General features: G+C 31.8%; 1 protein-coding gene across 1 annotated transcript in view; it reads left to right on the top strand.

Moving 5' to 3' along the window:
- LOC127724888 (uncharacterized) overlaps window positions 1-17,727 on the top strand; it is a 68,217-nt gene that overhangs the window by 30,253 nt on the left and 20,237 nt on the right. The window contains exons 14-16 of the mRNA XM_052231891.1: window positions 6,821-6,975; window positions 7,364-7,458; window positions 12,666-12,706. Of these exons, the coding sequence (XP_052087851.1) occupies window positions 6,821-6,975; window positions 7,364-7,458; window positions 12,666-12,706 (291 nt within the window). The remainder of the gene's footprint in view (window positions 1-6,820; window positions 6,976-7,363; window positions 7,459-12,665; window positions 12,707-17,727) is intronic.

Below are 17,727 nucleotides of genomic sequence, written 5' to 3'. Positions count from 1 at the left end.
GGACATTTTTGTCTCATCCCGATTTCAATCCCAGAAGACTAAGTAACAAAAGGCAAGCAGTTTAATCAGTTGGTTATCATATGAATAATGATTGACACTTAAAAGATTTTAATTTAAACTTGACTTTTGATAAAGATTCGATGTTCTGACGTAAACTGTTCAATTGACAGTGGATCATTTGAAGTGTGCATCATCTGCGTACTAATATCTGCCTTATACTCTTTATTTGTGGCAAATTACGCTGTCAACAACTGTGCTTTCGATTTTAAAAAACATATTTTTCTAAAAAGGGATGTTGACATTACAATGGTAAAACATGGACTGGAGACGGATATGTAAACCCTGTATATGTTTACAAAGCACAATTGAGTTAAAGTAGCTCTTTTCACTTTATTTCTTCAGGAAAATATGGAATTGAACGTTAGACATGTTAGATTAAGGTATCAATGATGAATTTAGCATTTTTTTAAATCGGATGCATAATTAAACCTCACAGCTGTGCAAGTTTCAAACAACGTGGTTCTGACTATTTTTCATTTACAACCTTTACTGCTACCTTTTATAATTTTCATCAAATTATGTTCATGTAAAAATAAATTTTTTTGTGACGAAATTGATAAGATGCAAACCGTTGAAATTAAAAAAAAACAAAAAACTTTTAAATAAATAGAACGATCAACGTCCATTAAAAAATAGTTTACCTGTCGGTTTTTCAATAGTCTTAATTTATTTTGCTTGAAAGTAGTTAGATTTAAACCAGGATTGTTTTTGATTTTATTGCGAACCCAATGAAAGTTTTCCACAGTGCCATCTCTAGCTTGACCAGGTATTTAAACTTTTGTAAGTTCACCTGTCCTATTGAATGAATACAATAGCTATTGTTCTCGGTGTAGTTTATTTACCCAGGGACCTTTAAATTTCTTCTAAGAGAAATCAATCACTCATTGATTAAATAACCTGAGTAAAAAAATTATCTTAGATATGATAGACAAAAATACTGTTTTTATACTCATTAGCTGCATGTGATGATACATTTATTCAATATTAATAATATATTTTCAATCAGTTCAATATAAACATTGATTCAATTATAAAAAGCTGATTTCTAACAAAAGTTTTATCAATGTTCCTATTGAAATTTTTTGTTTAGTTATAGAATGCATCATAATTTTCAAGTTTTTTTCATGTCAAACACACAAAATGTTTTTTTTTTTTGTAAAGAAACGATGTTGAAAGTTTTGTCAGAAATCAACTTTTATTATATGTTTGCATCACTGTTTACATTCAACAGATTGAAAATATATTATCAATATTGAATAAATATAACAGCACATGCAGTTTTGAGTATAAAACATGTATTTTCCTCTCTTTAGAAGAATTTTTTTTACTCCAGTAAATTAATCAATGAGTGATAGATTTCTCTTAGAAGAAATTTAAAGGTCCCAGAGAATAAACTACACAGAGAACAATAGCTATTGTATTTATTCAATAGGACAGGTGAACTTACAAAAGTTTAAATACCTGGTCAAGATAGAGATGGCACTGTGGAAAACTTTCATTGGGTTCGCAATAATAAAAAAAATATCTTCCAAAAAGATCGAGTGATGTCCGGTACAAATATTTTACCAGACACTGGTGATAACAGGTAAATCTCACCTGTTTAACACTTAATTAATATTGATTGGAATGAGAGGTAATTACAGTAGGGCTTCTTTATAGATTACTGTCACTTTTATGACCGGAAAAGTGTGGCTGTTTAAGGCACAAGGTCAAGTTTAATTGGTTGATTTTTCTTAATTGCATGAATGTTAAAATGGCAAACCCAAGAAGAATGTCCGTTTGATGCTTGGCCCAGTTGGACAATGTCCGGTAAACTGACATTTGTCCGGCAAAAACGACTTTTGGAAGCCTTCTCTTCAACCTGTAAACACTGAGGTTGTTGGTTCAGACCCTGTTCTTGGCAATGCGTGTTTGATTCCAGTCTTAATTAACTTTGAATGGATTGTCTATTTTTCTACCAAAGATTGGTGTTCTTCCTGGGCTGCCTTCACCAGTGAAAACTGGCTGTTATGATATACGGTAGCTAAGAGTGCTGCTGGAAGTGGTGTTAAACACCAATAATCAATCATCCACCAGAATCCAAATAATGTAGATGTAAGCAACTATAAGTCACTGTACAGCTTTCAATGAGCAAAACCCATACCATAATGTAAGCTATTAATTGCCACAACATGATAACATTTAAAACAATTCATACGAGAAAACCAAACAGCCTGATTTATGCTTAAACAATTAACATAAACAATACTTGACATACAACAACTAAGGACAAACCACAGAATTACAGGCCCGTGTCTTAGGACATGCACAAAATATTTGGTGGGGTTAAACATGTTTGAGAGTGCTCAAAACCCCTTCCTAACCTCTTAAATTAAATAGAAAAATGTTGTGAAAATTTAGGAGATTAATGATTAGAAGACCCTATACAAACTTGATTTGGTGGCCCAAAATTCCCATTTTTCATACTTCAGCTGCTTAAAAAAATATGTAGCTTTTTTTTTATCATGTCAATTTCTGACTTAAACGAGTTAAAGATAATTTTATTTAGTATATGGAACCTTGCAAGGTCTACATGTCTGTCAGACAGGGTTCACCTGACCTTGACCTTATTTATGGATCTGTGATTTAGATTATGGTTATGGTTTCATGGTCAAGTCTATATCTTGGATATTATGAGCATTATTTTGTGTATGGAATGATTGCAGGGTGGACATGTCAATATGACCTTGACCTCATTTACATAGATTATTGATAATGTTCAGTTTTATGAGATTTGTAGTGAAACCATTATCTTATGAGGTGTTAGTTTGGTTCAATTTTGTTAAATTACCCCCAATCTTTTCTGATAAATTATAGACTGCAAGATGATAATTTGACATCATTAAATCCATTTGCATGCCACCTTTTATTTCCCTCTTCACTCTCAGGTGAAGATGATTCTACATGTGCTTAGCCTGTTCATTAATTGAAAGGAATGTCACCTTCAATATTAAAAAAACAAGGGATTCATTGGGAAGTCCAATTACACTGATTAAACCTACAAAAAATCATTCTTATACAGGTTACAGGTAAAATGGTGATTAACATAATTTTGTATGCTAGACATAGATATAACACTAGCAGTGGCAAAGGCATTAACTATTTGTTAATAGCTTTATATTTCAGAAGGAAGGAGACCTGGATGCTTCATACCTTGTGTGCAAATACCTTATATTACGAAGTTTCCATCTATCATATGACCGTTGTCCTTGCCCTCATTTTCATGAATCAGTGACTGCTTAAAAAAAAATTACGTTTTTTTTGTTAAGTGAAATACTCACTTAATATGAGTAATAGGATAACTATATTTGGTATATGGGTTCCTTGCAACACCTTCATGACTGTCAGGTAGGGTTCACCTGACCTGGACCTTATTCCATGGATCAGGGATCAAGGATAAAGTTACGTGGTCAAGTCCGTATTGCAGATGCTTTAAGCAATAGGTCAACTATATTTGGTGTATGGAATGATTGTAAGGTGTACATGTCCGACTAACAGGTTTCATCTTACCTTAGCCTCAATTTCATGGTTCATTGGACAATTCTTAGTTTTTGTGGTTTGGTCTATTTCTCTGATACTATGACAGATAGGGCTACTACATTTGGTGTATGGAATGATTGTCAGGTGTACATATCCATCTGGTAGGTTTCATCTGACCTTGACCTCATTTTTATGGTTCATTGGACAATTTTTCGTTTTTGTGGTTTGGTCCATTTCTCAGATATTATTAAGCAATAGGTCAATTATATTAAGTGTATTGAAACAATTGTGGGGTGTACATGTCTGTCTGGAAGGGGTCATATGACCTTGACCTCATTTTAATGGTTCATTGGTCAATATGAAATCTGACCTGTTGATTATTTTTGTTTAATCAGCATGTAGTTCGTTTGATCTCAATTCTTCATTGGTCAAAATTCAATTATTACGTAAAATTTTCTTGCTTTCCTTTGAATTTCCTATTGTGATGTCATGAAAAAAGGTAACCATGCCTGATGATGTTACATTGAAATAACACATCTTTTTTCAGATCTTGGGAAAGAAGGATTAAGTTTGTCTGCATATCGCCTAAAAATCATTAGAGAAACAAATTCTACCAACAAATCTCGTGCAATAAGATATTTCTCCACTATTGGCAGCCTCACTTTTTAGATTTGAAAATTCTCTTGAGTTGAGAAATATCTTATCACAATCGATGCAGTGGTAGAATCTATGATTCGAGTTCATTTGCAGAATATCTATAGCAAGATTTGCAATAAAGGTCATTTATTCAGACTACCACAAAAACATAATACAACCGACTGTTAAGAACAATTATGCAATAAACCAAAACTGAATAATTTGCAAAGGAAGGAATAAATACAGCAACCATCAATAAACAAATTACAAAAAGTCGATAAACAAACAAATATTGTACAATCAAATATAGAAATCATTATAATAAAATTGAAATTGAAAATTTTTAAGATAATACATATATATATATTAAAGAATCAAGGGAGTAGATGGGTAGGAAATTTAAAATCCTCGCTTTTCTTGACAAAACAAAAATGGCATTCGCTAGCATTCAGTGCAATTGCAAGAATGTTGGCGCATCTAAATGCATGTGAAAAAATATCAGGCACTTAATCCTCATTGGTCAATAAGACATCATAAACCAATGACATGAGATGACCATATTGACCTTAACTACCTGTAATAAAAAGCTTACATAATTCTCAGATAACCCTATGCAAATTTACTGTTTCATAAAGTTATACTGTTGATAATAGCCTGGGATCCTGGCCAACTGCTTGACGGTAGAACTAGGCGGAATACAACAACACGGTTCCGTCAATTGAATGTTAGAATGATGCATCTTGGGATAGCGTCATTTCTTGACACATGGCTGGAAATATTTATATTTCCACAAATTTATTTAAAACTATTTTTATTTTCATATGAAATGCAAATTTCGAAAACTTAAACAAATATAATCCAAGCGTTGTTGATTAACATCGTGAATCAACAGTTAATTAACAATCCAATCGATATATTCCTTGATTTTAAAAATACGCACATGCGTAGTAATTCAGTCCTGTTCAGCGCTGATAGTTGGTCACGTGGATTGTATTATGCCTGGCCATATCGACGAAGTATTAGATTGGGTCAGGATGCCAGGCTATGTTGATAAGAATAATTTCCTGCTAAAAAAGTTTTTATTTTTTCATACTGTTCATTAAGTTGACTGTAGATCTATTTGATTGCTATGCTTGAAACATTTTATAGGACCATATCAATTTCATTTATACAAATGTTGGTCTGTTGAAAATAATATTGGACCTCAGCCTTTGATCAAGACTGTAAATAAAAGTATTGATGTTTAGACAAAGAAAATAACTTGAAATTGTGAGGGCTACATCATGGAAAAAACATCTAACTGGAGGGTTTGTCTTAACAGTTCAATTTATTGAAACTATTTTGCAAAGAAGGGTGAAAGGGCGTTTATTTTTGCAGGAATTAGGGATTTACACTTATTGGGACTTGGGAATTAATGATTAATTTATGGGATCTGGGAAACAAATTTGTTTTGTTCAGGAATTTGGGATGACACCCCCCCCCCCCCCCCCTTTTTTCCCCCTTCTCCAAAAGCAACTAAGTTATTGCTGTTGAACAGTTTAGTGATTTCTGTTTTGTATCACTGTCTGATTATACATAGGGATAGTGTGATTTCTACATATGATAACAGCATTAAATATATATTAGCTGATTTTTACATGTGATAAAAGCATTAAATATATATTAGCTGATTTTTTTATATGATAAATATGATAACAGCATTAAATTATATAAGCTGATTTTTACAGGTGATAAAAGCATCAATTCAAATTATCTATCTTACAGTCAGCAAAACCATTAGATTGTTTGTACTAAACACTTTTTTCAAACTTTTTTAACCAACGTACTAATATAATTTCTTTTAATACCTTCTTTTTACTTTTTTTTTATTTTGAGCATTTTGTTGATATATAGATATATGAACTAACACTATATTTATAAAGCTAATAAGCTAATCGGTGGCTCTTTTCACATAAACATGTTACTAGTAACAATGTTTGCAAGTCATGAATAGCAAGGAATTATTTGAATTTTGAATTCTTGTAAATTGATAAGAAATATATGATGAAAACTGACCCAGCTTAAATAGGTTTAGGTTACTTTCACTTATATTTCAGTATGAACTAACTAAAATAGGTTTAGGTTACTTTCACTTATATTTCAGTATGAACTAACTAACCCCCATAGCCATGCATGCATGCATGGCTAAACCTCTTTAATTGGGTTAGGTTTCATCATGTATTTCTTATCAATTTTCCAGAATTCAAAATTATTCCAGATTCAAATAATTCCTTGTTTGAACATATTTCAGTTTAACTTGCAATCAATTTTAATTTTTTTTTTTTTTTTGAAAAAAGCCACAGTATTTCAGTTAAAAACTAACACTGGAGTATGATATAGATATAAGATATACTGTAAATGCAGAAATTATTGTGAGGTTTTTATAAATGCGAATAATGCGACCTGGTCAGTAATGCAATAATAAGAACTCTCATTCTGAAATCTGACACATATATCTGTATGCATATTTTTCAGAAATGGCAATAATTTGTCCATTCTTAATAATCACAATAATAAATGCATGCAATAATTTCGGAATTTACAGTAGTGCATGCTATTTATTTAGATGAGAATGCTATGTTGAGAAGAGTGCAGCATGATTCTAGAAGCATGTTGGTTGAATGTGATCGAGACCTGCAGAATGTTGTTGATAGAAGATTACTTATACTGAAGGACAACTTGGAGGAAGAGAAAAACCTTGTTAAACACTTGAAGAAAGAGGTAAAGATTTTATCAAATGTATCATAGTTAAAACCATGTCACTATTAAATATTTTTAATCATAAGATATTTTGTAAAAAGATTTTTTTTAAACTCTTAAAGTAAATTGTCACTAAAATATATACAGGCCCAACTGAGTTGGCAGGGGATAATTTGAACCCTTTGGTCTTGGAATATCTAAAAAGAGTTATTTACAAGATTTTGTAAATAATTCAAAATTTTCACTTGACTTTGGTCCTATGTTGTTAACTCTATTTGTCTTTTTTCTGAGCAATTTCAACCAGACTCTTTCATCTAAAGTAATTTTAAGAATAAGAAACCATAAATTAACTTATCTTGATCTTTAAATGGGATAATTCCTATCCTAATATTAAATACATTAATTAAAGCTTGAAGAGAAGAGTAAGACAATTTTAAAGCTTGAAAGTGTGCAGATTCAGGATAAAACAGAGAAACTGAAAGAAGAAATCAATGCTTTAAAGAGGTAAGTGCTTTTGTCAAGACAATACATGCTTTTTTCAAAAATAAAAATAGTAAGTACTAAGCTGTACGTAGTTTTATGTATGAACTGGTGCTGCAGTGTGTATTTCAAACCTTCAGTGATGATATTTTTTTTTTTGTGCCTGTGGTGTCTTGATAACCACAGTGATTGGTATTAATGATTTAAATGACAGAAATAAGGGATTATCTTTTTGTCTTAAAAAATAGTAAGATTTTCTCAAGATTCAGTAATTTTCTATGGGATATTCCTAGACTTAAATAATCGTCACATGTAACAGACAACCATAAGATAAAAGGTTTAAGAATAAAAATTCTTAATCCTCCACTTAATCTGTTAATTAGTTTATTTTATTCCGGTTGTCTTGTTTATTTTCTTTTGTAAAACTGTACAAAAACCTCTACTAGATGAAAACAAAATATAGAATGACAGAATATAAGGCTAGTAAATTATAACTAACAATTTGTCCTTACCGATAATCTCTAATTGAAAGTAAATTGAATCTTTTTATGTTGGTGGGACTGTAGAGAATGAGTCAATACTTATTGATCGTAGCTGTATATAGAGCTCTGTGGTAGACTTGTTTTCTGCCTCTGTATATTATATCATAAAATCATGGCTGATGTGTGAAATAATTATGGAAATCAGGTAAACAAACATATTTTTTTACTTACTTGATTCTTATTAGGTGTTTAAAGCTGATTAGGATTTGCATATAGTTAAGATAGGTTACTTACCAAATTTACCATTTTCATCAATTTGGGATTAGTCATTATTTCTTGGAAGACTGACATATGGTTCAAAAGATATCATCTGGAGACCAAAATTTGCCAAAATATCAGTCTATCAATAGCTGATGTAACCTTGACCTTTGACCTGTGGACCCTAATATAAATAAGAGTATTCCTCATCCCATGGAGCTTTAGTATGCACCAGATTGTTCGGCAAAATATGATAGAATTACAAAAAATGGGTTTGTTAATGCCCCATAGGTAATGGAAGACCTCTAAAGATTTGCACGTCAATAAGTGAAACGTCAATGTCAGCAGCTATTGGTAGACTGAAATTTGAGGGAACTTCGGGATTTGAATGTTATCTTTTGATCCATATGTCCATCTTCCGCCATACTTTTATGAGGAGCACCATGGAATGGAGGTTATTCCTTTGATTTAGGGGTTAAAGGTCAAGGTCAGTAGCTATTGATGGATTGAAATTTTGTCAAAATTTTGTTTTTTCTGGATGTTATCTTTTCAATCATGTGTCCAACTTCCCCCAAAATTGCTTTGGGAGAGCACCTTAGGACTGGACTGAGACTATCACTATTGATTCAGGACCAATAGGTCAAAGGTCAAGGTAACAGTAGCTATAAGTGGACTGTAATTTAGGCAAAGTTTTGGTTTCCAGATGAAATCTTTTAAACCATATATGTTCCATTTTACAAAATTTTATTTGATAATGCCCCATGAGTTGATGAAGATCTCTATTGATTTCAAGATCACATGGTCAAATGTCAAGGTTACAGCTGTCATTGATAGACTGAAATTGAGGCAAAAATATAGATTCTAGATTACATCTTTTGAAGCGTATGCCCAACCTTCACCAAACTTTACTGGAGAATGCTTCTTGGTAAAAACAAGACCCTAATTTTTTTTTTTTCAGTAGGTCAAAGGTCAAGGTCACAGTACCTTTAAATAGACTGAAATTTGAGAAAAGTTTGGTTTCAACACAATATCTTTTGAGGCATAAATCAAGTATTTTTTTCTTTCTTTGTTGGATAATGGGCCTTAAGGTGAACAATCCCTATTGATTTTAAGTCAATTGGTCAAAGGTCAAGGTTACAACAGCAGAAAATTTTATAACTTTTCTGTTTCCCAGCATTTGATATGAATTGTCAGTAGACTTAACAGTCTTCATTGTAGTCATCACTTAAATCTTTTTATATCTACTACAAAGTCATGAAGATAGAAACTTGGCTAACAGGTAATCCTACTTGGTGCTTCTGTCATTTTTATAACTATCGTGATTGAACAGTTCTTAAGAAGTATTCTCTTTATAAGTGTTATGAATATTAGCACAATTCTGGGGAGCAACATTAATATGGTTAACTGGAACAAATGTGTCATACCCTGTCATGATCAGCAAACGTTCTATTGAATTTCATCTCACAATTTCAGACAGAATTTGTCCATGGAGAATTCGTCTTTTTTTTTCATAGAAAATTGCTTAACATAGATCAAATCTATATCAATAATCCTATTCTTACAGCAAAATTTTATTCCTTAGACAATTAGAAGAAGGCTGGGATTGATTTATCACTATTTTTTAACATTACTTATCATTCCTTTTGTCAAATTGTGATATGAGCAGTTAGATCATTATCATTAACATCCTTTAAAGTATTGAAGGGACATTGTTGTATTTTTTTGTGACAAATATGGACTGTGTTTTCTGTATTTAGAACTTATACCTTTTTGGGATTTTAAATCATAATGGGTAGATGTGCCTCGAAACAAAGTTTAAGCTTGGTAAAGCAAAAACATCAGTAAGTGTTTATATTTTTTATAAGAGTATATAATTATATTTAAATTTTCTTTGAAAAAAATTACAAGTTTTTTCACACTTTAGTCATATTCCAGTTTCTTGCATATGATCTCTCTCCTTTATAACTCCTTGCAATTACCCCAGTTTTTGCTTTTTACTTTCACAACAAGGCTTCAGTACTGAAGAATACATGTTATTGCACATGTGTGATTGACGAAAATTTATAAAATTCATGATAATTTAATAACAATTTAAGTTTTTGTATAAACAGATTGTGATTAAAAGTAATAGATTTTATGTCCATGTTTTGGTTTGAGTGTGGTTATTTGAAACTGGAGAGAACTTCTTTATGGATTTATGAGATTTGAACATTGGTAATCTACTGTTGCCTTTAATTCATTGTTACAAAAATCATCTAGTCAACCATTGTTATTTTGTTTTGGTAAATTGTAAAAGAACTATTACTCTTAAAGTTGATTTTTAATGGATTTTGTTAAGCACTAAAACCATGAAAACATTTGAAAAAGTATATTTGATGATGTTTAAAAAGATTTTTTGTCGAGCCTGCGACACTTGTCGCAGAAAGCTTGACATAGGGATAGTGATCCGGTGGCTACGGCGGCGGCGTTAGCTAACTTCTTAAAAGCTTTATATTTTAGAAGCTGGAAGACCTGGATGCTTCATACTTTGTATATAGATGCCTTATGGTACGAAGTTTCGGTCTGTCATATTTCCATTGTCCTTGACCTCATTTTCATGGTTCAGTGACTACTTGAAAAAAAAGTCAACTTTTTTTGTAATGTTAATTTCTTTCTTATTATGAGTAATAAGATAACTATATTTAGTATGTGCGTACCTTGCAAGGTCCTCATGCCCATCAGACATATTTCATTTGACCTCGACCTCATTTCATGGATCGGTGAACAAGGTTAAGTTTTCGTGGTCAAGTTCATATATCAGATACTATAAGCAGTAGGTCTACTATATTTGGTATATGGAATGATTGTAAGGTGTACATGTCCAACTGGTAGGTGTCATCTGACCTTGACCTCATTTTCATGGTTCAGTGGTCAAAGTTAAGTTTTTGAGTTTGGTCTTTTTTTCTAATACTATATGCAATAGGTCAACTATATTTGGTGTATGGAAATATTTTATGATGTACATGTCAGTCTCGTAGGTTTTATTTGACCTTGACCTCATTTTCACAATTAATTTCTCAGTGTCAAGTTTTTGTGTTTTGGTCTGTTTTTCTTCAACTATAAGCAATAGATCAACTATATTTGTTGTATGGAAGGATTGTAAGGTGTATATGTCTGTCTAGCAAGTATCATCTGACCTTGACCTCATTTTCATGGTTCATTGGTCAATGTTAAGTTTTCATGGTTAAGTTTGTTTCTTAGATACTATAAGCAATAGGTCAACTATATTTAATGCATAAATTGATCGTAAGGTGTACATGTCTGTCTGGCAAGGTTCATCTGACCTTGACCTCATTTTCATGGTTCATTGGTCAATGTTAAGTTTTCTTGGTTAAGACTGTTTCTTAGAAACTAAGCAATAGGTCAACTATGTTTGGTTTATTGAATGAATGTAAGGTGTACATGTATTTCTCGTTTGGTTTATCTGACCTTGACCTTATTTTCTTGGATCATGTTAAGTTTATGTGTTACTTGTAGTAAAGCTTTATATTTAGGACTATCAACATAAAATCAATGGTTAGTAAAGAAGGCGAGACATTTCAGCCTGTGCACTCTTGTTTTTCTTGCAATGCATTTGTACTCTGATAGTATTGTTAAACTAATTTCTCTTAATCCAATCGTTTTTAGTCGAAAAATAAAAATTCACTAGCAAGTAAAATTGCCCCTACTGTAAATGCCTTCGAATATGTTTATAATGGATTAAAGCTTGAGAAAATATCTATGAGATGTAATGATTTAAAATTAAGATGGTTTACCAGTATACACAATGAATTGATAATGCTCTTAAAAGAGAGTTAAAATGCCAAAGGGACATTCAAACTCATAAGTCGAAAACAAACTGACAAAGCCATGGCAAAAAACAAAATAAGACCGAAAGACAAACAACAGTATACAAAACACAACATAGAAAACTAAAGACTGAGCAACACCAACCTCACCAAAAACTGGGGGTGATCTCAGGTGCCCTGGAAGGATATGCAGATCCTGATCCATATGTGGCACCTTTCGTGTTGCTCCTGTTAGTACAAACCAGGTGATAAGTCTAATTCGCTAGGTCACATTCAAGGAAATGAGGACGGGATTGTGGTTACGACAATTGAAACATATCGTCGTCATCTGTAAGATATTCCATAGCAGTCAACCGACTGGGGATGGCTTCCGTAAAGTTTTCGAAGTGATGATTTTCAACTTCCACTTGGAACTCTTGGTTTAATAGCTTCCTTGTGAGCAGCAACCCTCTATCAAGGAAATCATGATAGGAAGTTCAAGCTCTGGAATATCATATCAACTGGGAGATATATACTCTATATGCAGATGCTGCTGGAATGTTGCAACATAGAAATGGAAAGTTCACAATCTTAAGCTTGAAAAGAAATCTATGAGTTTTAAGAGCACTAAAGCTTGAGATATGTTATCAGTATATGAATTCATTATGTTTTTTTTGTCTTTCAGAACTAATATGGAGTTGTTTGATAAATGTGCCAAATCTGAAGGTTTGTATCTTTTTCTGACATTTGTGTTAATAAAATTGGTTAGCCTTATACTCAAATTCAGATCAAGTTATGCATAAATGTTTTCTGAATTTATGATCTAGAATGCAAAATTGCTATTATTAAGGAACATGTTTTAGAAAATGATAATTCTTCAAAACAAAACATTACTGTTACTGTAGTGTGGCTGTTAGTTCACTCAATTGAATTGTTTCACATTTTGTTATTGTCAGGTCCTTTTTGCTCATTGTTGAAGGCTTTAAGGCGACCTATAGTTGCTAACATCTACGTCATTTGGTCTTTTGTGGATAGTTGTCTCAATGGCAATCATTTGGGATCTCCTAATTTTTTAATGGTTGTTATTTATCCAGCAATCACATCATTTTCAACACTTTTTCTGATGAGATCCATTTCAGAATAGGTCTTTATGATAGACTATAGATATGTTGTATGTTGCAGCCTTAGCATGTAAGTTATAAGCATTCTTTTACTGATAGACCAAATCCTCTGTGACTTAAATTTTACATGAATAATAAGGCAGCATATAAGTTACTGTTTTTCATTTTTAGCTCACCTGGCCCAAAGGGCCAAGTCCCTCGTTGTCGTCGTTAACTTTTTACATTTTGAACTTCTTCTAGAGAACCACTAAATGGAATGAAACCAAACATGGCATGAATGTTCCTTATGAGGTGCTGACCAAGTGTTGTTACTTTGTAGCCGATCCATCATCCAATATGGCCACCAGCGGGAGACTTAGTTTAACATAGGACCCTATTGACAATACATACAAATGTCTTCTTTTAGAGAACCACTGAATGGAATGAAAACAAACATGGCAGGAATGTTCCTTATGAGGTGTTGACCAAGTGTTGTTACTTTGAAGCCGATCAGTCATCCAAGATGGCCGCCAGAGAGGGACTTAGTTTAACATAGGACCCTATGGGAAATCCATGCAAATGTCTTCTTTTAGAAAACCACTAAGGGATCATAGATTTATTCTTACGAGGAAGCTCCGAGCATGCTCGGAGGATGCTCGGAGCTTTTTCAGTAGGCTCTTCTCTGCAGTTTATGTGAAAATAATTATCATGATCCATTAAGATGTCAATCAAATCTACACCACTTCTATAATAAGGAAAGTTGAGCATTATAGAGGAAGCTCAATTAACACCTGTGTAAACAACTGATCTATTCAAATACATTTTGCATGACATTTTACAAATTATAGAAAAGATAAAAAATTCTTCAACAGTACTGTGTAATGCTTGGAAAGAAATCTCAAGTCTCCACAAAAAAGTGAAAGTCATTTAACAAAAAATATACAATTATTATATTTATTAATCATATCTCTTTTTTTATAATAAAAAAAAATCTCAAATTTTATAATTAGATGATATGATTTAAATATAGTTTATATTATATAATATGCTACATAAAAGTTATCAAGACACAAACAACAGTCAGGGGGCGATACTAAACAAGTTATTTTTTTTTAGTTACTTATATTAATAGGTATTTTTTGTTTTTTTAAATTATTTGATATAAACTCAATAGTTATTTTAAATGTCAAAAGTGGACTAAATGTAGTTTTTAAGAATTTTTTCATCATTTCATTAAGTAAAATTAAGTATTTATCCAACTTGAGATGAGTATAGAGAGATTACTTTAAAAATAACGACAAAAATATTACTTTTATAAATTATTTTATACATCTTCGAAAAACTAAGCATACTTACAATTACATGTATTTAAGGAACATATGTAATTGTTTTTGATAAAGATTTCAAATTATAAATAACTTCAAGTCTTAATTAAATCACAAAGTTCCATCCATTTATATTTGTTCAACTATAAGATTTTAAAGGAAAATGTTATTTTAATAGCCCCAAGAGACCAATCTATGACCAAGAAGTGTGGCATCAGAAAGGCAATTAGTGTTTCAGGAGGATTTAAATAGTTTTATACTGCATGGGGAAAATAACCAGATGTGAAAATTTGTTAAAGCTTGTAAAACCTGTATGAATGGACACCTATAGAAATAATATTAACAGAAGTTACTTATTCATGATATATAAGTAATATTTGAAACAACCTTGTTTTCAATATAACTTGTATAAGTAATTTTGAAAATTACTTGTTTAAGTAATGCCCCTAACTATTAAAACAATGATAATTTTTTTTTTTTTATAAAATAGCAAAGTTAGTTTTTTATAAAAAAAATTATGGCTACTCTAAGAAAGGTTGAGGAGGTAATACCACCATTGTTTTCCCTCTAGTACGTCTCACTTTAATTGTCATTTTTTTTATAATTGTGCAGATTTGGTTTTATTTTAAATAAAGAAGTGAAGTTTTATCCTGACCTGTACTTGAATGAAAATCTACCGTAATATAAAATTGTTTCCCCCTATCAGTCTTTGTTTAATTGGTATTTTTCCAAAAATATGTGCAGAATTTATCTATGTTTTAAATAAAGAAATACTTGAAATGAGTAAAGTTTTTTCTTGTCCTGTACTATAGTAATAAAACAACATAATTTTTCAGTGCATATTAGAAAGAAGACATCACCAGAATTAACCAACCAAATTCTATCCCCCTTTTTTTTCTCTGTTTACAAGCTTTAGTAGCCATGTCCCCTAAAATTGCAAAAATATTTTATATAAAAAACTAACTTTGCTATTTTATAAAAAAAAATACCATTGTTTAGTTAAGGGCATTACTTAAACTAGTAATTTTCAAAATAACCTATACAAGTTGTATTGAAAACAAGGTTGTTTCAAATATTACTTATATATCATGAATAAGTAACTTCTGTTAATATTATTTCTATAGGTGTCCATTCATACAGGTTTTACAAGCTTTAACAAATTTTCACATCTGGTTATTTTCCCCATGCAGTATAAAACTATTTAAATCCTCCTGAAACACTAATTGCCTTTCTGATGCCACACTTCTTGGTCATAGATTGGTCTCTTGGGGCTATTAAAATAACATTTTCCTTCAAAATCTTAGAGATGAACAAATATAAATGGATGGAACCTTGTGATTTAATTAAGACTTGAAGTTATTTATAATTTGAAATATTTATCAAAAACAATTACATATGTTCCTTAGATAATTGTGCTTAGTTTTTCGCTTAGTTTTTCGAAGATGTATAAAATAATTTATAAAAGTAATATTTTTGTCGTTATTTTTAAAGTAATCTCTCTATACTCATCTCAAGTTGGATAAATATTTAATTTTACTTAATGAAATGATATAAAAATTCTTAAAAACTACATTTAGTCCACTTTTGACATTTAAAATAACAATTGAGATTATATCAAACAATTTAAAAAAACAAAAAATACCTATTAATATAAATAACTAAAAAAAATAACTTGTTTAGTATCGCCCCCTGACTGTTGTTTGTGTCTTGATAACTTTTATGTAGCATATTATATAATATAAACTATATTTAAATCATATCATCTAATTATAAAATTTGAGAATTTTTTTTATTATAAAAAAAGAAATGATTATTTTAAAAATATAATAATTGTATATTTTTTGTTAAAGACTTTCACTTTTTGTGGAGACATGAGATTTCTTTCCAAGCATTACACAGTACTGTTGAAGAATTTCTAATCTATTCTATAGTTTTGTAAAATTTCAGGCAAAATGTATTTGAATAGATTAGATGTTTACACAGGTGTTAATTGAGCTTCCTCTATAATGCTCTACTTTCCTTATTATAGAAGTGGTGTAGATTTGATTGACATCTTAATGGATCATGATAATTATTTTCACATAAACTGCAGAGAAGAGCCTACTGAAAAAGCTCTGAGCATCCTCCGAGCATGCTCGGAGCTTCCTCATAAGAATAAATCTATGATCCCTAAACAGAATGAAATAAAACATGGCATGAATGTTCCCTATGAGGTGCTGACCAAGTGTTGTTACTTTGAAACCGATCCATCTTCCAAGATGACGGCCAGCGTGGGACTTAGTTTAACATAGGACCCTATGGACAATACATACAAATGTCTTCTTTTAGAGAACCACTGAATGGAATGAAAACAAACATGGAAGGAATGTTCCTTATGAGGTGTTGACCAAGTGTTGTTACTTTGAAGCCGATCAGTCATCCAAGATGGCCACCAGACAGGGACTTAGTTTAACATAGGACCCTATGGGAAATCCATGCAAATGTCTTCTTTTAGAAAACCACTAAACGGAATGAAATAAAACATGGCATGAATGTTCCCTATGAGGTGCTGACCAAGTGTTGTTACTTTGAAACTGATCCATCTTCCAAGATGGCAGCCAGCGTGGGTGCTTAGTTTAACATAGGACCCTATGGACAATACATACAAATGTCTTCTGTTAGAGAACCACTGAATGGAATGAAACCAAACATGGCATGAATGTTCCTTATGATGTGCTGAACAAGTGTTGTTACTTTGTAACTGATCCACCATCCAAGATGGCCGCAAGTTGTGGACATAGTTTAACATAGGACCCTATGGGAAATCCATGCAAATGTCTTCTTTTAGAAAACCACTAAACGGAATGAAATAAAACATGGCATGAATGTTCCCTATGAGGTGCTGACCAAGTGTTGTTACTTTGAAACTGATCCATCTTCCAAGATGGCAGCCAGCGTGGGACTTAGTTTAACATAGGACCCTATGGACAATACATACAAATGTCTTCTTTTAGAGAACCACTGAATGGAATGAAACCAAACATGGCATGAATGTTCCTTATGATGTGCTGAACAAGTGTTGTTACTTTGTAACCGATCCACCATCCAAGATGGCCGCAAGCTGTGGACTTAGTTTAACATAGGACCCTATGGACAATACATACAAATGTCTTCTTTTAGGGAACCACTGAATGGAATGAAACCAAACATGGCATGAATGTTCCTTATGAGGTGCTGACCAAGTGTTGTTACTTTGAAGCCAATCCATCTTCCAAGATGGCCGCCAGCAGGGGACTTCGTTTAACATTGGACCGTATAGACAATACATACAAATGTCTTCTTT

This window comes from Mytilus californianus, unplaced genomic scaffold, assembly GCF_021869535.1.
Source record: "Mytilus californianus isolate M0D057914Y unplaced genomic scaffold, xbMytCali1.0.p SCAF_14, whole genome shotgun sequence".
Classification (NCBI taxonomy): Eukaryota; Metazoa; Mollusca; class Bivalvia; order Mytilida; family Mytilidae; genus Mytilus; species Mytilus californianus.
The sequence above is the reverse complement of the archived record's forward strand: the minus strand, read 5'-3'. Positions and strand labels throughout refer to the sequence as shown.